The sequence below is a fragment of the Calypte anna genome, chromosome 7, assembly GCF_003957555.1.
Source record: "Calypte anna isolate BGI_N300 chromosome 7, bCalAnn1_v1.p, whole genome shotgun sequence".
NCBI lineage: Eukaryota > Metazoa > Chordata > Aves > Apodiformes > Trochilidae > Calypte > Calypte anna.
Genome location: NC_044253.1, coordinates 9,871,438 through 9,892,863, shown reverse-complemented (window position 1 = coordinate 9,892,863; position 21,426 = coordinate 9,871,438). Strand labels below are relative to the sequence as shown.

The 21,426-nt window shown below is 47.8% G+C and overlaps 1 protein-coding gene across 3 annotated transcripts in view; it reads right to left on the bottom strand.

Moving 5' to 3' along the window:
- The window catches only part of HEG1 (heart development protein with EGF like domains 1), a 52,878-nt gene that overhangs the window by 27,422 nt on the left and 4,030 nt on the right, over positions 1 to 21,426 (bottom strand). For all 3 annotated transcript variants that reach the window (XM_030454780.1, XM_030454781.1, XM_030454782.1), the window contains exons 2-8: positions 5,813 to 6,091; positions 4,492 to 4,722; positions 3,860 to 4,135; positions 3,405 to 3,572; positions 2,617 to 2,892; positions 1,900 to 2,205; positions 480 to 812 (exon numbers count right to left, since the gene is read on the bottom strand). In XM_030454780.1, coding sequence (XP_030310640.1) covers positions 480 to 812; positions 1,900 to 2,205; positions 2,617 to 2,892; positions 3,405 to 3,572; positions 3,860 to 4,135; positions 4,492 to 4,722; positions 5,813 to 6,091 — 1,869 coding nt within the window. The remainder of the gene's footprint in view (positions 1 to 479; positions 813 to 1,899; positions 2,206 to 2,616; positions 2,893 to 3,404; positions 3,573 to 3,859; positions 4,136 to 4,491; positions 4,723 to 5,812; positions 6,092 to 21,426) is intronic.

The window sequence follows — 21,426 nt, the reverse complement described above, 5'->3', positions numbered from 1 at the left end:
AAGTACAAAGAAATGGGGATCAGACCTTCAGCATTTCAGCTGTACTAAACAGCAGCATGAAGGACCACAGAGACCTTATTCAAAGCTGCCTTAAATTTGTTGAGCTAGTTCAATTCTGGAAAGGAGCATGGCCCAAGGACAGAGGGCAGGAACTGAAGTCCCTGGAACTGCAGGGACATGATCTAATCCTTGCCTGGTTAGTTCTCTTGCTTATAAAATAGAGATAGTAACTGGAGACAGTAAAAAAAAGAATTGTGATTTGAAAGTTAATTGGGTTTTTTTGCATAATGAAACTTGCCACACATGTGCCCTTTCTATAAAAAAACCTCAAACTACATCTTTTTGTCTGATGTATTTCAGACACAAAAATCACACCTCATCCTTCCAAACAAATATATGCTGCATAGCAGAAAACCAGGCAAATGTGCAATACAATAACTCACAAGAAAAATGGTATTTCAGTTCTAACTTGACCTCACCTGAGGCAGGACCTTCTGAAGGAGAACGAGAGTGTGTTAGCAAAGGGTCTGCCACCCTCCTGGTGAAATCCATGATTTCTGTGGACCCGTGGACTCCATAGGTCTCTCTCATAGAAGATGTTGCTGAGGACTGGACCCTGCCCAAGGTCCTGTACATTTCACTGCTGGACGTAGAGACCTCTGCTGCCCACCTGCCACTGCCTGTGGCAGACCTTGGAGGCCTCCCACTGCTGCCAGTGGCCATGGGTGAAAGAAAACGACTTCTGGGAGAGGAAGCAAGGGGTTTTTTCTCTGTCGCTGGGCTGTTAACTGGTTGGTGGCTGCTTCTGACACCTAAGACAGAATAAAACCAGGTTATGCATATAGAGCTATATACACTCAAGGGACTGTTTGTACAGCCTGCATTACTATACTGTTCACGGAGAAGCTGAAGAGGCCAAGTTCTCAAGCTGGAAAAGGTGCTGCTCTGGGAAAAGATGAATCCCTCATATTCAAGTACATGTGTCTTACAAAACACCATGAAAATCTTAACTTAAAATCAGTGATTTTGACTGCAGGCTGTGCACAATACCCCAATTATGCATTCAAGCTTCGTTCAAACCTGTTTAAATCAGGAATATACACCTCTAACGTCAAAACAAATTTAGAGCATGTGCTAAACCAGGTCTGGTTTAGGTTTTCTGGTGACAGGCTACAGACACAAACTGCTGCCTCAGTGCTAGGCTGATGGGACAGCCATGGGGCCAAGTCCCCCACAGCACTGGGCACCTAGGACTACACAGGACCAGAAACAGCTTCACCCAGAAGATGCTCAAGAACACCCTGATGCCCCAGCCTGGTGTTCAACCAAGCCTGACTGACCCCACACTTTTTGGGCATCCTGTCACAGGGCCTCTGAAACCAGAGCACTGGGGATGCTGATATTACACCGGTTCAGCAGGAGCAGGAGCTGCACTATAGGTCACAGAGCAATGGGCTTATCTGGAAATTAAAGCTCGTGCAAAGCTCACTGGGGACCACCCCAAGGGCATGAAGCAAGTCGTGGCCAGTCATGGTCATGGGGACTCCCATAACATCACCTCTCCTACAGCCCAATCTGTATGGAAAATGCAGTGCCAGGCAAAAACTGCAGTTCCACAGCAGGGGAAAAGCACATGTGCATATTTCTAACTGATGGCTGCTATTCCCAGCACAGGAGTTTCACCAGCAATGAGGACATGGATGGTTTTCATGTTTTCATACAAAAGCTGAGATCCACCCCCACCCTTCCCACCAGACCTGCTGCCAGCCCGATGCAGCTGGTAATAAAAACACCCAGGTATCCAATAGAACCCAATGGCCATATCTAAGGAAAAACAGCACAGGGATGGGAAATTCTGTTCAACCTCAAAGCTGCCAACTTTCAGACTAACAAATTTACCTCTGGAAGTATTGTTGGAGGCAGAGAGGGAGCTTGTGTTCCAAGGCTCCCCGGGAGGTGATGGGACACCAGTGGCTTCCCTTGAGCTGTAAGGATGGTGTGTCCCAGTCCCCAAGGAGAAGGTCTCCCCCAAAGAGCTGGCGGGGTTGGAGCTGGTGGCAGAGCCCCTTGTCACTGTATGGCCATTTTCAGGGGACCCAGATGTCCCCAGTGCCACGCTGGGTTTGTCAGCACTGTGGGCGTCCGAATGCAGCATCCCTTCTTCTGCAGCTGGGATGCTCTTGGGTTCATAATTGCTACTAAAGGCTAAAAAAAAGGAGAGGAGAAATCTGAAACTGCATAGACATAAATGAAAACAGCTGGGCAGGTTTCATCCTGCTAACCATAGATGTAGACAACGTATGTGTGAATATTCAATACGGAAATATTTAATACTGGGGAATCATTAAGAGAAAGGGGGAAAATGGTCCCTATATGGGAACTCCCTGAACTTATTGCTTGCAAAATTCAACAGAAAGTTTTCAAGGAAAATCTATCCTCCTCTCCAACAAGAATAATATTTATCCATACTTTCATTTCTGTGAAATGTTTTTAAACCTACAGAATGTGCCAAATACAATATTATTCCTCCTTTCTTTAAAATAAAAAGGATGTATTTTGTTTATAAAAAGTCTTTAAATAATGTTCTGAGTTATACAGCTAGTTATCAAAACTCACTCGTAGAAGTGCTTTCCGAGGCAGACGGTGAGCCCGTGAGGAACAGGTCTGTGGCACCTCTGCCAACATCACCCTGGGCTCCCAAAGACATCCCAAGGGACTGGATCTGGTCTGAAGAGCTGGTGACTTCAGTACCAGAGGTACTGGTGCTGGCTGGCAGAGACCTTAATGTCCTCCCTCCAGCCTTGGTGGCTGTTGTGGAAATGGAGGTGGGGAAATCTGAAACTCTCTTCTGCATGGCTGAGATGTTGGATGATTGGTAGCTGCTTCCAAGGGCTACGGCACAATAAAAAAAACAACCTGTATTTATACGTATGAAATTATAAACAGATGAATCAATTTTTTTTCCCAGATGCTTGCAGTGCACATACGGATATGAAGCAGAGGAAGTTTTCAATCTGGACCAAGTGCTCTTTAGGAAAGGCACAAATCCCCTCACTACAGGAAGACCTCGCACAAAACCCGTGGCGCCCTGCCAGGACAGCCTGGTTTTGTGAGAGCTGGGGCAGCTCAACCAGCAGGAAATCCCATGGGACAAGAGCTGAAGGGGTTTGCCTTTAAATCCCACTTTTGCTCTAAGACTGGTGGAAATCAGTTCAGGCTCTCTCAGGATTTTTTTGCAGCTTGAACACGGCATCAAACAGCAGAGTGAGGAAACCTGAGCATGGCCACATGAGCTTGCAGCTCACTACACACATCCCCAGGATGTGTAACAGGACACAGGGAAAAAATGCTTAAGGAAGCACAAAATAGAGTAAAACAACAAATCATAGAGTAAGGGAGCTCACCCACGGCAGTGCTTTCTGAAGCCAGGCGAGAAGGGCTGAGCCAGTGTTCCGTGGAGGGCCTGGAGAAACCTTCCTGTGCTGAGGCCAAGGGTTGAGCATCAGAGCTGGGTGCTGCCCTTTGGATCCCAGACCTTGGGTGTTCTGCAGTCATATTGCTGCTGCCAGCAGCTGTGACAGAGGGAAGGGACATGTTAATGTGAGAGCCCTGGGGATGCATTCACTCTTGCCAAGCATCGGGCACAGGAAAAGGACTCAGCAGTGCTTTTCAGTTTTGTGAGGACCAAATATTATTTTCCAATGCTTTTTCCTGCTTTCATCCAGGAACTTCAGCTAACCATCCAAATAACAACAATCTGATTGCATGGAAAACACAGCATCTTCTCTTTCAAGAAAATAAAAATCTATATAAAGGCTCTTAAAGCTATAAAACAAATCCATTGGCCAGCAAAGCTCACCTCCCAAAGCGCCATCCATAGCAGGTGATGCTGAGAGCAAGGGGTTTGTGGAGTCCCCTGTGACATTCCTGGGGTGTAGCATGATGTGGTTTACATCAGTCTGGGAACTGGGAGCCTGAGGAGAGGACTGGTGCTGTCCTGGAGAGCCAGGGAGGGGGGTGCTGGGGAGGGGATGCAGCATCCCCCTGCCACTTCCCGTGGGACTGGGTGAGGAGGCTGCAGTGTCAGTGGAAGGGATGTTGGATGGCCCACCCAGTTGAGAGGAGTTGCCAGTGCCTGAAAGACAGTGATGGAAAGCACATGAGAGCACAAGGATGAGCTGAGATGCCCACCAAGCATCATCCACTGTCACCCCCCACCACCTTTCCCCACACCCCCCTTGCCTACACTCTGCCCACAGTGACTTTGTGTTTGAGAGCTGCACCAAGTAATTCATCATTTTCAAGGCCAAGAGAAGACACACAGGTTCTCCTGTGTGCAAACCAGAAAACTGCCCTGAGTATATTGTGAGGATAGAGAGATGGACCCAGCACACAAAGCTCCAGTGCTGCTGGGGAGCTGTGCTTAACTGGTGCCAAGTTTCTCCAGGAACAGCATCCACCTTGTTCCCAGACTGAACTGGGATGGCTCACCTGGGTGATGAGTCTCCACAGATGAAGGCAGCAGCATCGTCCCTGTCGTGTTGTCAAAGCCTGCCACATCCCAGGTCCTGTGGTACCCACTCAGCATCCTCTTGGCCGAATTGGTGCCCACGGCTGCCAAAACCAGTGACATCCTCTCAGCAGCTTCAGGAGTGTTGGAAGATGCCAGAGCCCTCTTGCCTCTCTCATGGCTGCCAGCAGCATGGTGATGGCTTCCAGAGGCTGGAAAGCAATGCAGAGAGGGTCATGTTCCCCCTGGACAAGTCAATTTGTCTAGGCTGGAGGGGCAGCAGCATGACCTGCAATGGAACCCAGAGATACCAGAGCCAATGGGCAGGGACTCGGTTGCATCCTCTGTGTTTCATCTAACAAAGGACACACCACAAGAGGGACTGCTGGGAACAGAGGGTTTCTGTCACCAGAATTTGAAATACCAATAATTTGCCTTCATTTGTGCACAGATAAAGAAATCCAGGGTTGCTGGTTTGTTTTTTTAAGAAAACAAACAGACAAACAAAACCAAACAAGAACCAAACAAAACAAAAGCCAAACAAACAAACACCAAACTCCAAAACATTAAAAATGTAGAAGGTAGTAAGGAGCATCTTATGCCAGCAGCTGGCAGCCTAGGCATGCCAGCATCACACTCTAGTCCCTGGGAAGGAAAGGAACTGAGAAATTAAAAACTTAAAGATCATCTCTATGCTTCTCATATCTCAGTAAGACACTTATTAAATCTGGCAATAAAAAGAAAAATCCTAAAATGAGGACAGGGCAATCAGCAGAGTCTTGTCCTGCTGGAGTGGGGAACTTTTATTTAGTGAATGCTTTAAAAAGTGTATTGGTTTACTCATGACCAAGTCTCACCAAATGTGGTGGGGACTATGAACATGCCCCCAGTGTTCACTTGGCACAACCTCCACGTGAGGACCCAGCTACAAATCACAATGCAGCTGGTCAGATATTTTTAACTCAGTGCTTATAATCCAGGCTGGGTTTGTGGTGGGGTTCAGCTCCCCTGGGAAGAGGGGTGGGGAAGCATTCTGCTCTGCAACCTTGGAGCTCTGTGTGGATGGGCAGAAGCCTCTGGGGAGCTGCTGGATGGTGAATAACAGCAAGGGCAGCTCCCAAGAATCACTCTCATCTCAAAGTTTTAAAAAATAAAAATTAAAAAATCAGATTTTCTGGTACTAGATTTCTTCCAAAAATCTGAATTTCTAGAGTGGGGCAGCAATATTTCCTAACCCACTGGCTACACTCTATCCATGAGCTAGGTACACCAAATCAGGACTCTATCATAGATTAAACTCACCAAGGAGATGCTTGTGGCCAAGCAGATGAGCTGCTGTCCCAGCAGATGGGCTGGCTGGGGGTCCTGCTCCTGCTGGGGTGACATCCCCACTGCTGCTGGGGGGACCAATGTGCTCCGTGGCCCCACTTGTCACCAACACCGCATCGTGCCTGGTAGGCAGTGGGCTGCTGGCCACCCTGCTCCTGGCCAGCATTGTCACCAGCTCCACACCATCCACCAGAGAACCAGAAGTCCTCACGTGCAGGTCCGAACCTCTTGCCTGATGGTTGAATTCAGTGACTGAAAGGAAAAACAAGAAAAAATCAAAATCTCATCAGTGCTAGACATGAAGGTTTCAGCTCACTGCAGTAACACTGAGGCCAAGCTCTGATGTCATTTACAGCAGAGAAAATTTTGTATAATCAAAACACAGACATGAAATTTATTTTTGGATTCACACCAGTGGAAATTAGATTAGTCTGTAGGCCAGAAACTATAGCTTACCTTTGTGTGCAGGATTCAATTCAGTTCAGCACCCCCATGCTTTTTTTGTGTTAGGTGAAATAAACGAGGCAAACAAACAATCAAAAAGCCTTAAACAAATATGCAGTGGAGACTTGTGCTATTTGGAGTCCCTGGGAGGCATATGTAGGTCTTCAGAGTTGATGGGCAGCTGAAGCCCAGCACAGCCTACGTGCCCCATCCTGAGGGTGAGATGGGAGCAGGGAGGGCCCCACAGCTCATTCCCTCTCTCAGCTTGGCTGGTGCTTGCTGGACACCTAACCTCAGATCCCACTGCCTCCAACAAGACAGTGTGAAGTTGTCTGAGAACTGCAGGGCAGATAAGAGGGTTGGCATAACCCATCCAGCCACCATGAAATACAGGGACAGAAGAAATCAACATATGGTGTGGATTATTTTGGCCATCCAAGTGTTGAAGCACTCCAAGGTGATGGATATTTTTGTGTATCTGATGTGAATGGCTACTAGAACATGTGAAGTGAGATGGAAAAGAGAATTGTGCATCTGCAGGTCTATTTTCTGTGAGATAACGTGACCAGAGCTCCTGCATCATCCTAAAAGTTCTTGGCTCTCTTGCTCCTGCTGGAAAGCTGCTCCAAATTCCCACCCTTCCCATCACCCAGTATCATTTACTCATTTCATTAGAAAATGAATTAACACTTCTATGGAATAAATATTGATTCTCAAGCCAGATTTACCCTTTATCTTAGCCTATTCTTCCCCATCCTCTGCTTGCTCCCCATCATGCCCATGTGAAACAGCAGCAATTTCATCCCCTCTTCCCACGAATTTCTCCTGCATTTCTACCACCTGCTGTATCTCATGGACCTAAAAATTACTCTTCCAGGGAAGCCAACCAGCATTACATGCTTTACAGCATCTCCAGAAGTACAATATAAATGTGTTCCCAAACTGGGCCCTAAGCAAGGATTGAAGATGTTACTGACCATTGGAAGCAGCAAAAGGATCAGACTAGTATCTATAGGCTCAGCCTTGGCTCAACCATCCAGCCCAATCCTACCAGGAACAGAGCCTATAGTGATAGCTTCCATGAGCAATCCCAGGGAGATTTGCTGCATTTCCAGCTAGTGGTACCACCCAGGGCTGGATTTCAGGGTCACATGAAAGCCAGCAGCAACTGTCCTTGCCCTACACCACAGCCCCAGGGCTTGGCTGGCACTGCAGCCTCAGATGGTCTTCGAAGTCCACAGCAGATAAAAGTGAGTCCAAACCACGACTGTGTCACCTGAAATGGCAAGATCCCAGCATTGCCCATCATCCTAATAACCAAAACCTAATCTCTGGGCTAGAATAGCCCACAGCATATTCTGCTCTTTGAGTGGGGCAGAGGGAGATCCTGGCTAGGGAAACTGCACTTCGTACTGACAGGGTCTGAAGACTCAAGAAACTAAGAAAAGTCACATAGTGAGAAGAACTCTCCCTAATTTGCAGCTTGGAAATCCACCAGGTTACAGGACATGTCCTGCTTGGCATGCATATGGCACCCCAAAAAAATGGCTGGGAATGATATACAGGCAATGGCCAAAGGCCCTTCACAGTCATTAAGCCTTGCACACCTGTATTTGGCCTCCAAGCACTTTCTGTAAAAAAAGCCATGACTCAGAGAAACACCCATAGGACACCTACTCCTTCTTGCCTTGCAAGGTTCCTTTGGGCTTGCTGTACTTGCCACATCAGAGATGGCAAATTCAGGAGTGGCCTCCTGCACCAGCTTCAGTGGGAACTCACTGAGAAAAGAGAGAGATGTAGGTGGCACAGTCTGTATTTCATCCCAGGGGTCTGCACACCACAAAGCCCAAGCAGTAGAGCCCCTCGGGTGCCTTTGATGACATCCCTAGCCCGAGCTGAGATGCCCAACATCACTGAGCTCACCCAGCAGCCACCACCATCGTGAGCCACCTCCTGTCCCATGCTCCAGGCTGCTTCTTGTCACCGTCTGGACGAGGGAACAGGACGCCGCCGGGGATGCTCGCTACGATTATTCACAAGCCGATACCCAGCCTGCAATTCCAGCCTGCAGGTCCATTTACAGCATCCCCGTTTCCCTCCGCTCCCACCTCACTAAAAGCTTTCAGCTGCGCGGCCCGGGTGTACCCTGCCCCGGCTTTGCTGAGCAGGAGAAAGGCAAAGCAGCAATCACTTAAAGAAGCCCTTAGGGCATGAGGAACAGACAGAGGGAAATTTGCTTTCTCAGGTTGCCAAGTCATTAGTTAACAAAGGCTTCGGGCAAGCACTCTAAAATATATATCAGGGCACTGTAGCAGGCATTTAATTGCCATTTCTTTAAAATAACCCTGAAAATACCAGCAAGCGGAACCCTCATCTACGACCCTTGATTGAATGCAGCTGATCGGAACGTAAAATGTTGCTGGTTGCTTGTCTGGTTGTTGTTTGCCCTGCAAGTCCCCACCGGAGGTTTTTTTTTTATCCTCTTTTGGTTCTGCAGAGCTGCTGGGAATCAAATGAAGCAAAACCTTTCCCCTTCTCACGGGTGCCAGCAAACCTGGCTTTGAGTGCAGCCAGAGAGTGGACGGGCTGAATAAGATGGTATTATTTACACAGGCTTTTTAGAGTCATTTGGCATTTTTTAACTCTGCCCTGCTAGGTATGCTGGGCCTCAGTGCAGGGAGGAAAACCTCATGCCACACAGGCAGGTGCAGAGCACAAGCTGTGCTGGAAAATCCAACCCAGAGCATACAGTAAGGAAACCCAAAAAAAGCAGGTTGCTCAACAAAACAAGACATGAAATCTCAGCTCATCACACAGCCACTGAGACTGCCAAAGATGTGAGACAACCACAACCCCTCTTTGATTCGCCTGCAGAAATTAGCCTTCAAAAATGACCCTCCTCCACTGGAGAGAATGGACCAAACAAAAACTTCCCCCCAAAAATACACATGGGACCACCTGGCCTCCCCTGATGCACTAAAGGCTTAGAGTTATGGGGCCCTTTAGCTCAGGTACCCATTTGTCACTGACAACTTCATCACATCCTAAGCTGCCAACTGCTTTCTGTGGTTTAATTCCACGTGCCTGCAGCCGTCAAGAGAAATATTTGACTTCCAGTTCAAAACCCTCCTGCCACCCGCTGGACTGGTGTGTTTTCCTTCCCAGTTAAAACTAGCACTGATGCTCACCAGACAGGTCGAGGCTTGGAGTTACTTTTTCTTTGCAAGCATAACAAGTCTGCAGCTTGCTGGGAGCTGAGTTATAACGTGGCCAGGACAAACAGATCAAGTTCCAGCTTATTTCTTGAGGCTTTGGGTTTGCCCCTGGCAGCCCAGTGGGATGTCTACCTTGTGCAACTCCTGAAAAATCCCTTTTGGACCAGCAATTTTCTACCTTTATCCCCGGGTGCATCACAGGCAATGCCCTGGCCTGGAGGTGGCTGCTGCCAGGGCAACATCATGGAGATGATTAAGGCTCAAACACAGGACAGCACAAGACCAAAAAGCAAACACTGGAAGTCTTTAACAGGGACTGTGATCACTCACAGACATTTTAGGACAGGGTGTGAGGAGGGATGTGTCCTCCTAACACCAGGTGAGTAGGATCTCCACAGACAACATTTGTCATCATCACAGCCAGCTGAGACACACCACAAGCTATCCCAGTCCCGCTGCTTCCCTGCAGCAGAATTTTTCCTCTCAAAGGGCAGAAAAACACTTCCTTGACCAGGGAGCACAAATATAATCTGTGTTTGTAACTGAGGAAAGCCAAGAGTGGCCATTCGGCTGCCCAGAGCAGCCCCTCCTCAGGAGGGTGGTGATTCCCTGGGGACCATTCCTGGGACAGCTGCCCATGCTGCTTTGCCAAGGCTATGGCCACCCCGGAGCATCCCATGCTGAGCTGAGCACGCGTGAAGCTAAAGCAGGCTCCTCCCCAGGATGGGCAGCTATAATTATAAAGCCTACATCTGTTAACATTGCATAATCTTAACATGATCCCGAGGCTCACGGAGGGAAAAAAAAAATAAAAAAAATCAAAATACACACATCTCAACTTTGGAAAACTCCTTGCTGGCTGTAGGAAAAGTTTAGGAAGGAAGGCAGGCTGTGAGAGAGGAGAAGAGGGGAGCAGAGCTGGGGTTGCTGGTCCCACAGTGGGTGGCATGGGGGCTGCTGGTCCCCAGCAGGGCCGGGGCTGGGCTCTGGGCTGTGTTTTGAACGGCTGCTGCGGATGTCGGGATCATGGGCGGAGGCCGGTTCAGAGCCAAGAGAGTTTGTGCGAACAAAAGCTACAGCCCTAAATCTGGACTGTCCAGGCCTCTCTGGGATTTTCAATTTCCTTCCTTGTTCTTGCCCTGAAAGAAGCAGTTTGAGGTGGGGGGAGGCCAGGGGGTGTCTGAAATGGAGCTTAAAAAAAAAAAAAAAAGTTCATTTTTGAGATGGATCAGTCGAGTGTAAACACGCTGATAATATTGCTTGGGGAAAGGTCCCTCGTGTGCACTAAGCATGGGAAAAATGTGAGAGGTTTTTAACCACATCTGGTCAACCTTTTTTTACTAATTCTTCCATTATTAATAATAAGGAATTCATCAGGCTCGATGAAGAAAGGTGGCAAGAGAGGGCAGGTGGGGAAGAGAATAGGTGCAGAAAAGCCCTGCTGGTGCTTCTCACCCTGCTCTGGGGCTTGGTGTGGATGCAGTGCCCTATAGATGCAGCCCCTGGCACCACTTTGCTCTGGTCCTCATGCTCCTCATCCTGCCCCCACCAGGAACCACACAGTGCAGGGAAGCAACTCACAGGATGCTAAATAATTTTAAACATTATATGAAGGATTTATGTGGCTGGAGCTTTAATATGCCAGTTCAAGAAAGGTCACAGGGGCTTAATACTAGCAGTAGATCCTGTGTGCTCTGAGTGCCAAGGTCCAAGAGGTTAACACCTACCTGGATGCTATGGGTGATGATAGGTGCTCACGGGGCTGGGGACATCAACATCACCCTCAGTACCTCCTCTGCTGGACAATGGCACTTTGCTTGCAGTGCTGTTTTGTGAGAAAAAACCAGACTGCACCCCCACACCACCTCCCATCTGGGAACTGTAACACCACAGAGGATGCTAAAGGACATTTTTCTTCCTACCCTTCTTTTCATGATCCCAGAGCCTGATGCTTGGACATGCCATAAGAAAAAAAAGAAAAAAGAAAAAAGACTTAGAAAAAAAGGATGCTCTTATTGCTCTCTAAAAGCAGTACCCTAATGCACACAGATGCTCCAAAATAAAGAGCACAAGGAAACCTGTGGTCATGTCCAACAGCATGGATGCATCAAGCCTGAAACCAGGGATAAAACATGGGACAGGATACTGTCCTGCTTATCCAGTGGTTTCCAACATCTTAATTTTGGTGTCCTAAACATTTCCCTGGAAAGGTCCAGGCTTCCAGCCCACCAGCTCAAGTCTATGAAAACCTGAGCTTCTTACTCTTGGACTTCATACTTCTTGGACACTTTAGATTCAACCCACAGATCACAGAATCATAGAATCATCATGGTTGGAAAGAACCTTCAAGATCACCAAGTCCAACCATCACCATGTAGATCCAGGCTGCCTGGAAACCACCAGCCCAAAGCTCCAAGCAGCACCTAAGCCTCTTTTCATGAGCTTCTGCTTTTAAACAGCTTTTGTCAACTGCATTAATAAAAAAAGAAAAAAGCCTTTCCAACTCTTTGGAAAACACTTTCAAATATGAGTCCACTTCCAACAGGGATAAGCTGTCTCATGACTACTCATACACCCAAAAAAAGCCCCATAGCCATGCTGAGACTCCAGCAAAATCCTGATCCATCCATCCACACAATAGTGATGAGGGGACCCTGATGAGGGGACCCAGCTTCCAGCCCCAGAGAGGCACTGGACCCCTGTTCCTCCTGTCTTTCCTGAGCAGAAAGCCCAAAATAGCTGTGGTATTGGCTTGCTTGCTGGTTCCTTTATTTTTCTACCTCAGCAGTGTCCCCTCTGGCATTGTCACCTGGTGTCAGAGCTGGAAAAGCCTATGCAGCCCTGGGAGCAGCTCTGCCCCAGCACCAGCTGATGGGGCCCATCAGAGCTTACCAAACTGGCTTCCTTCTCACCAGTTTTGGTAAACATGAATAAAAATAAGCCAGAAGCAATCTCCCAAATGGCACAGCTCTCTGAGCACTCCCACTTCCCCTCATCCCCTCTCCCACCACCCCACCATGCTTCCCACCCCATTGCCTGCATCCCAGATCCCAAGTCCCAGCACCACCTCACTGGCTTCTAAAACCCTCCAGGCTTTTTCTGTAACATCCTGCAGAAATGTTAAGAGAAAGTATCACCGATGCAACACTTCTCCTTTCTCTTTATGGGTTTTTTAAGTCCCCTGGAAGCTTTGCCAGAGTGGGGAGGCAGAGGTGCCCTCACAAGGAGCCATGCTGGGACCCAACCCGTGTCGGGTTAAGTTCTGCTCCCATCCCAGGGCAAAGCTGCTGGAGACGGTCGGACGGCTCAGGGAGGAAGTCTCCTGGCAGGACTCCACCAAAGTGGAGTTGCTAGGTCACTGGAACAATAAAAAGGCAAGAAAAAACATCCTGGCTGCAAAAAAGAAAGGGGAAAAAAGGAAAAAAAAAAAAAATAAAATGCCATGGCAGTGTGTACGTACACCAGTGTGGGCTAAGTGGAAAGAAAGAAGGCTAGAGAGAGAGCAGGACAATGCTGCTGTTGGCAGACTTTCTTTGTAACATGGACCTTTCTCCAGAGCTCTCACACAAATAACTTCAGAAACCTGGAATTTGTCTGCAAGGTTTGCAATTGGTAAAAATCTCCCAAGGGGCTTGTTAGAACAATATTTTCAGGGAAGTTAGCCCACTACTGCTCTGGAGAGATTAATTACCCTCTGCAAGTTAACTAGGGCATCACACTCTCCATCCTACAGCACTCTTGCACCATCACATGCCCTCAGCAGTTGCCTACGCTGGGTTGAACCAGTAATATTAAAAAACTGCCTCCAAGCAGGGCTGTATGTCAGCAATGAGAGGTGAGCAGCCTCACAAGGTGTCGAGCACAATGCAAGGGCTCAAGCTCCTCCAAATGAAAGGTGCTAGAAGCTTAGAAGTCACAGGGTAAAATTTTACTTTCTGAAAAGTTTAATTTTAAGGCCAGAAGGGAGCATTAGCTCATTCTGTCTGACCTAATATCTATCAGAAATCACTTGTTGAGGCTTATTTACTTCCAGTAAAAGCTCAGTGACTTGCATTTCAATTAAATAGCTCTTGTAGGGGAAAAAACCCAACCACAACAAAACCAACAGACTATGAGTACTGTGATTCTTTAGGGTTGTGCTTGAACCTATCAGAACTATGGGCTGAAGCAAAGGTTTTTCTGCACAAAACCTCAACAGGTGTCAAACAACAATGCCCAGAAGGATGAAGCATATGCATGACAGGAGTCAGCCACCCCCGAGCCAAGGACTGTGACCCTTTGCTGTGACCTAGTTAAAAACAAGGTGGTATTTTCACATCAGATGCTGGAAACAAAACTGCAGGTCCCTGCTCCAAAGTGAGCCCAGAGCTGCCACCCACAGCCAGGAAAGGACAATTAATACCAGAAATATGGAGGAAAAGGAGGGCTTAGACACTGAAAAGCCACAAGGGAAGCGGCCAGGGGCTCTGGGTTTCTGGGTGCTGAGCAATGATGCCCACTGCTGCAGGGTGGGCTGTGGTCCAGGTGCGTTTGGTCCAGCAATGCACATGAGAAGAGCTCCCTGGGGAACTATTCTCCATGCTTAACACGTGCCAAAGAGTGTGGCCTGTGGCCCTGTGACCGCACCAGAGATGAGGATCAACCTGGGAACTGAGTGACTTCCCAAAAAACGTGATGAGGATGAGATGGATGAAGAGCCTTCTCAGATGCAGGAGGATCATAAGGAATCTCGAAGGGATGACATTTGGGTGAGCCACAGATACAAGGCTTGCTGGATTCTTCCTTCCATGAGGACTAGCAAAGCCCAGTGCTATCACAGGAGGAAACTGAAGGCAGCCCAAGCCTTATACCCAGGTTTTGCCTCCCAGCTGATGGTGGGATGCAGGGTATGGTGTCATGGCAGGGGGGGACCACGGATCCTCTCACAACTCCTGCTCTTCCAGCAAGGGACAGTGAGACTTTTGAGGGGATGGAGAAAAAGGCAAACAGGCAAAAAAAATATAAAGCAGTTTAAAGATAAACTAATCCCCAGAAGATATAAGGGCCCCACTCCCTTCCCCCATCTGCTGCAAAAGGATGATGATCTAAATCGCATTTCCTAGATGACACCACTCGGATCTGCAGCCGGAAGCAGCAGTAGGAGGGCTCAGGATGGTGCTGGAGCAGATCTCCTTCTTCCAGGGGACAAGCCAGGTCCTTCCCTGGTGGCACCCTCTGGCTGGTCACCACTGCCACCACGGAGGAACAGCCTGTCCTGGGGAGGCTGGAGCAGGCAGCCCTCCCACTGTTCCCTGCCACTCTTCGCTGCCTCTGCCATCACACATTTCCTTTCTGAGAACTGGGGGGGGAAGAGATTTACCATTTCCAGTGCCTTACTGTTTGGGGGGAAGCTGAAAACAAGGCACCTTCCTTTGCTGCTCTGCAGCACTCTCTGGGAGTGGATGGTGGAGAAGGGCAGGACTGGACGGTCACCCACCAGGTTGTCACCCACAAGGCTGTCATCTACCAAGCTGTCACTGAGGGCTCTCAGGGAGTCAGGGTCAGGTCACAGTCTACCATGGTGCATACGGATAAGATAGAGCAGAGCAACAAGAGGCCAGAAATCTGCACTCCACCTGCCCACGTCCTGGCCCATTATTACCCAGCTGAGAGACATCTCACACCATCTGCCTTGGCACACTCTCCCCATCAAGTGACCATCAGCTGCATAGGCTGGAGGCCTGTGATGCATCTTACCCATCTCCAGGTACAGATGCAGCATCTCCAGGATCGCCAACATCTCCAGGTGCACCAACAGTTTGCAGAACAGAATTATAACAGCCTCTGTCTGCATGGTCAAGACCATTCCCAGAGGCCTCAAAATTGCTATAGACCCATCCCCCAGGTCAAAAGCCTCCTGGTCTGCATTTGGATTTCTTCATGCATCGTATTTGCCCCATGTCTCTCAGAAAAGACCATCTTCATGATTATTCTGCACTCTCTGATTAAGTTTCTCTCCTAAGAAACATCCTTTCAAAGGGCTTTCATCTGCAGGGTTGGCTGCCAGTCTAATACTGCAGCCCCATTCTGTATTTGCTGAAAGAGCTGATAACATCCTAAAAAGCATTAACATTTAGATGTTAGTCCTGTAACCAAATCTGAATCAAACAATGATGACTGTTCAAATGCCTAAAGCTACTCAGGGGTATTTTCCTTTGAGCTCTTCCAAGCTTGTACCAGGGGTAAAGAGTTTTCTAAAGATGCCTTTGTGAACATCAGCTACTGAAACCCTTCTCTTTGTCTCTCCAAACACAGATACAATTATGCCCAGCTCCAGCACAAAGATAAAGGCTGAATTACAAGAGCAGCATTATGCATTACAATCAGGGTCCTTGATTCCAGTTGACAAGGAAAGCAAATCATGCACAGTTGCTTTACTGATATTTCCACTCCTGGAAATTCATTCCCATCACCGAGGAAGAAATTAGTTCAATACACAAGGTTACCTTTTGCATTACCTCTCCAGTTTGCTAAATTACCTCAGGTTGTCAGGTCATCAGATCTCACAAGTAACACAGTCAAACCTGGACACCACTTGTATGAGATATCTTTGCAGAAGGTTTAACTACCAGTAGCTACAGTTTCCCTGATAAGAAAGTGTTTTCTTACCCATAATGGCAAGGATGTAGCAGGACAGCTATTCAGAGAAGATGTGAAACCTTTCTCTAGAGTATATTTTTAAAAAGCACATTAGGTAAACAGCTCCTGGGGTGACCCTGCAAGGGGAGATGTCTTGAGATCCTTTGGGAGATACCTGGAAACCCCTCCCGTATCTGCCTTTAAGGAGAGGCTCTTTGCTTTTAAAGAGAGATCAAAAACCAAAAACCGAACCAAAATCTCCTCAAATATTCAAATTCCAACCTCAATGTACTCCTGCCTCCAAGACAGGACCTGCTGTGCTGGGTGTGCTGCAGTACCCTGCTGCTAGACTATCAGAGAAGGTATCTTTCCAACAACATATTGAAGCAAAATCTTCAGCTTCGTGTGATTCCCCTCCACTTATTTGACGTTCCACAGAATGTGATGTTTCACACTGGCCCTCAGGGCTTAAGGGATTTTCCACAAGAGGAAGGGTGTTAACACCAGCCACCCAACAAGCAGCAACATGGGTCATTGTGCTCTATAGATCCCAATTCCTCTTGTCACTCCAGATGCAGAATTGCTATATAGCATATGCTTCAGGAAAAAAATGAGCCCTCCTTATCTACTGGCAACTCCAAGGAGCCTGTCCATCAGCTCAAAACTCCTGCAAGTGTTTTTTCCATGGTCTGGAGATCCCTGAGGGAATGCAAGGGTGGTTCTAGTAGCAGAAATGACAATGATGTCTGCCTTGTTATGGAGGCAAGAGGTCAGACTGATTCCTGTAAGAGCCTTTAAAACCTCTGCCATCACACCATGCTGAAAAATGCTGAGAAAAACACCCTGAATGTGAGTGCAACATCATGTCCTCTGGGAGATGCAGCCTGGGCAGCACCCCGGGGACAACCATTAACTCTGCCCAGTTAACCCTTCATCTATCAGAGCACTTAAGTGCTTCCTCAGTCCTTTCCCAGCTGATTCCATCCCCTAAGTAATTGAGATCAGGGTTAAAAAGAAAGCAGTGTTTTCTCCCAAACTGCAACTCCAAGATCCTCCTCGCCATCTAACCACTGTGTAAAAGGTCTTTCAAACATCTCCATGTTTGCTTTGGTGAAAGAACTGCAAAGGTCACAGCGTTTCCAGAGGGCTCTTTGCAAGCACAGACTTGGGAGCCCAAGACAGTGCTGATGAGGCAGGGAGGGCCAAGGGAAGGACCTGCAGCATCTGGCTGCACTGTGAGTGACATGGTCATCCTCAGGCATCTTGAACTGGGCAGACCACAGCTGGAATGCTGAGAAGGCAGCTTTAAAAGTCCTCACAAAGAATGAAAAGGCAGATGGATCTTGCTTCTCCCAGAGGAGAGTCAATCTGCCAAGGTCAAAGCACTTGCAAAAGGTATTCAGAGAGCTGGACAGAAAGCACTGGGTTTGCACCCAGTTTTCCTGCATTTCTTTGAGCACCCTCTCAAAGCAAGACAATTAAGATGGTTGCATTTCTCCTGCAGACACACAGACCCAGCCAAGCAGGAGTGTCTGAAACAGACCCTCCGTCTGGACTCAAAAGCCTCTAGAGACCAGCTCTGAAGTAGTGGTATTTTTAAATACATCTAACCTGGACTTCTTTTGTGTCTCCTGGATTTGCAGCTCACATTTTCAGGAGTTTTCTATCACCTCGAGAACCAGCAGCTCTTTTTCTCCCCCTCTAAGCGATTCTCCTGTAACGACAACTCCAGGAGTTGGGGTTTTAGGAAAAGACAGCCAGATCTTAGGAGGCTCTTGACACAGATCCTGACTTTTGGCAGCAGTGCTCCCTCGCCCACAGCCGAGATGCTGCCTGCAGCTCGGGAGATGCTTAAGTAACCAACTGCAAAACTATTTATCAAATGATTCAAAGTCAAGGGCACGGCAGATGCAGAAGTAGATATAACCCTCCTCAACAGCCATGCCTGTGTGGAGAACAGCCCACAGGGAATATCTTCACTCAAAGCCATGGGAGGGAGCGGGGCTGGCAGCACAGGAGTAGCAGCTGCTTACAGGAAATAGGTTGGGTTTTGCATTGCAGGCACTTTTGAAAAGATATTTCTTTATCTCCAAAGACTGCATATTCTTGTCCTCCTATCTAAGTCCCCCAGTACTTTGAAAGAAATAGCAGAGACCTCCAGGACAGCAATTTTCTATGAAGGTTTCATGAAGCATTTTGCTCAAAGTTTCTGGCTCGGGGAGCTGCTGCACCCAGACCAAGGAGCATCCCTGAGGTTTGCTTCACTCCCTGTCTGTGGGACCCACACACACTTGGCACCCACAGAGCCCAAAATACAGCATGGCATATGCTAACACCATGCACCCCTCGGCCAGCAGAAGACAGTAAACCACAGGTACTGCTCACAGCATGCATTCATCATGTGTCTCTTCCTTGCACAGGTTTGGCCAAACACTGACCTCTCTAAAAATGAACTTCTTCCTCCCCTGGTTTTACACAGCCAGACTTCTGACCCCTCACTCTGGTCAGTGGAAACCTTGCAGATGTTTTACTCTCCTTCAGATGATAACTCTGCTCATCCTGGCTCTGCCCACCCTTTCTCTGAACTCTTCAGGACCAAGGGTGACTGTCACCACATCCAGCACCCAGCTGAGATAAAAATAAATAAATAAATAAATAAATAAATAAAAAAAAACAAACTAACAGCAAAGAAGGGATGTGACCCAAGATCCTAAAATCTGTACTACAGACCTCGCAGTATTCAGATCCTACAGAAGGTCCTCATTTTAAGCAGGAAATGGATCTTATTCCCTGTTTGCCCAGGGCTCTCCTGAGCACTTCAGTGGACTGGGTCTGACAGGAGTGTTACTATAATGCAGGCAACAGCTACGCTAACAGCTTGGAGGAACTAAAGTTTACAGAGCTTCCTTTACTCCAGGGAACTGCATTTTTCTAAGATTATATTATTTCTTGGGCTGGTCGCTCAATAATGCAACATCATTTCCCTTTTGGGTGGGAAAGTTCTCTCCTTGTCCTCAGACGTGAATGATTTCAGCCTGAAAGGATGAACTCAAACTCTCTGCATAGTCAAAGAGCCATAAGTGAACTGTGACCCTTGCTGAAGCAGTGGAAATTTATGGTATAACACCTTTTTTATGTATTAAAAATACATAGTGATGGGTGTACACACATCAGCTGTATGTATGCAGAACAGTGTGAGAGGGAAGGGTGGCCAGACGTGACAAAAAACATTTTCTCCTGATAGACATCCAGACTTCATTCTTTCACCAAGCCTGTGCTTTTAGTCCTCTTGCATCTGCTCTGGATGAATATCTCAGCAAATGAACCTCTAATATTTATGGAAACAGCAAATTACAATGCAAATGTCACAAAATTGCTCAAAGAAATAAAAATTTGAATTTGCAATCAGATCTACTGCCACTGAAAATTGGATTCTGTCTTTTATGCTCAGCTGATCAGGAAAGAGAAAAAACATATTGTATGACCTACATCTTCAATCGAATGTAAATAACAGGGCCTGTGGTTGGGGTATTAAGGTCTCATGATGAGCTTGTTCACGAGATACAGACTGCATTTTGTATAGGACATTATTAGGAGAACATTGTGAATAACCAACCTTTAATTCACTTGGAGAACCTTCTGACAGTCTGGTCAAACTGCCCCACACACTTCTTTTCACCATTACAACAGCAGAAAGACATCATAAAAGGCACCAAGCTCTGGCCATGCCTCTTTTCAGAGAACCATGTCTGAGTCAGTCAGCCCAGGCATGGGTGGTGCTGATGGTCTGCACAGAGACCCACCCTGGCTCTCCTCACCCCCCTCACCTCAGAAACTTGCTTCCAACCATGTGGGGAAGCAAAGCCAGAATCTAGCGGGTTTACACTGGCACTCTATGATCTAACCATCTGAGGCTCACTTCCCTGGGATATGTGGGAGGCTGCAGCCCTGCCCCAAGCACCCCACACACTGCAGGGGCAGCCAGTTTGGGGTTAGCATTCCATATCCCCCCCTCCCATCCCATCCCAACCCCCCACAGCATTTTTTTGCTGGGTCAGCTATAGCTGAGCCCTGCCGCTCCATACCTAAACTTATTTTGGAAATGGTAGATGGTTACCATTGATGGGTATCCCACAGCACCAGCCAGTGGGTCCTTCCAGCAGCAACCCCAGCAAAGTTCCAGGCTTTGGCAGTGCCTTGTCTTCACATCACAACACTGAAACACTACTGCTACCCTGACAGGTTTTATCAGCTTGATTAACATTTTAATTTAACTAGTTCTTTATTCTGCTTTTTTTTTTTTCCCTAAGCTTGGATGAATGCTTCATTAAAGCCATCACAACCAGACTGATGCTTCAGTCCAATGACACCAGTACAGCCATAAGAGCAAAGAGCAGGGCCAGAACCAACTCCTGCAGCTCCTGGCAGCAGCACCCACACAGGCAGCCAGCATCTACCTAGAGTCAGCCAAGCTCTGTCTCCACATTTTGACCCAAGGGATGGCTCAGCACCTGGTTTGGAAGCTCATGGAACAGAGGAACCCCCCGATCCCATTGCCCAGGCACCTTCTGAAATCCTTTTTACAGAGTTGCCCCCAGGTTTTGGGGAGCAACTTCACATTTTGGATGCACAGGCACAGTCCCAGCCATGGCAGCATCCATTCCAGTTTTGCACTACAGCCACACCAAGAGCAGCTGCCTTTCCAGTCTGATACCACTCACCCACTGCTAAAGGAGAATTATCCTCTGCCATCTCCCAGAGACATGGTGGTGATGGAGTTGTTAGCAACCACAGAATGCTCAGCTGCTGTGACATGTCCCTTGTAGTTGAACGGGGTGGGGAGGATGGAGGCAGCACACAGAATAGCTCAGTCATGGACGGTTTCTGACTGCCAAAACTAAGATCTGTAAGAGCAGGTGAAGGAAGCAAGTTGTCCCAGAAACCCCACGCTCCCCTAAACTCATTAATATCTGCAATTTTTGACACTGAAAGTAATATTTCCTGAGGAAGGCACCCCTGCACCAGCAAGGCCAGCATCAGCCCCTGCAGACACAGCAGCAACAGCCCATCCCCACCATCCCCATAGCCATGAGAGAAAATTAAAGCAAATTAAATTACCCCTCTGAAGTGGCAGTGGCTGCTGGAGCAGAACACCTGCTGAACAGGCACGGGATGGCCCCAGCAGTTTGCTACAGGGAAATACACTTTGGGGAGAGGCCAGTAAGGGGCTTTAGCTACAGCAGCTCTCCCCACACCTGTTCTGCCCTGCTCACAGCTTTGCATTCACATTCACTACCTATCGAGGTGTAA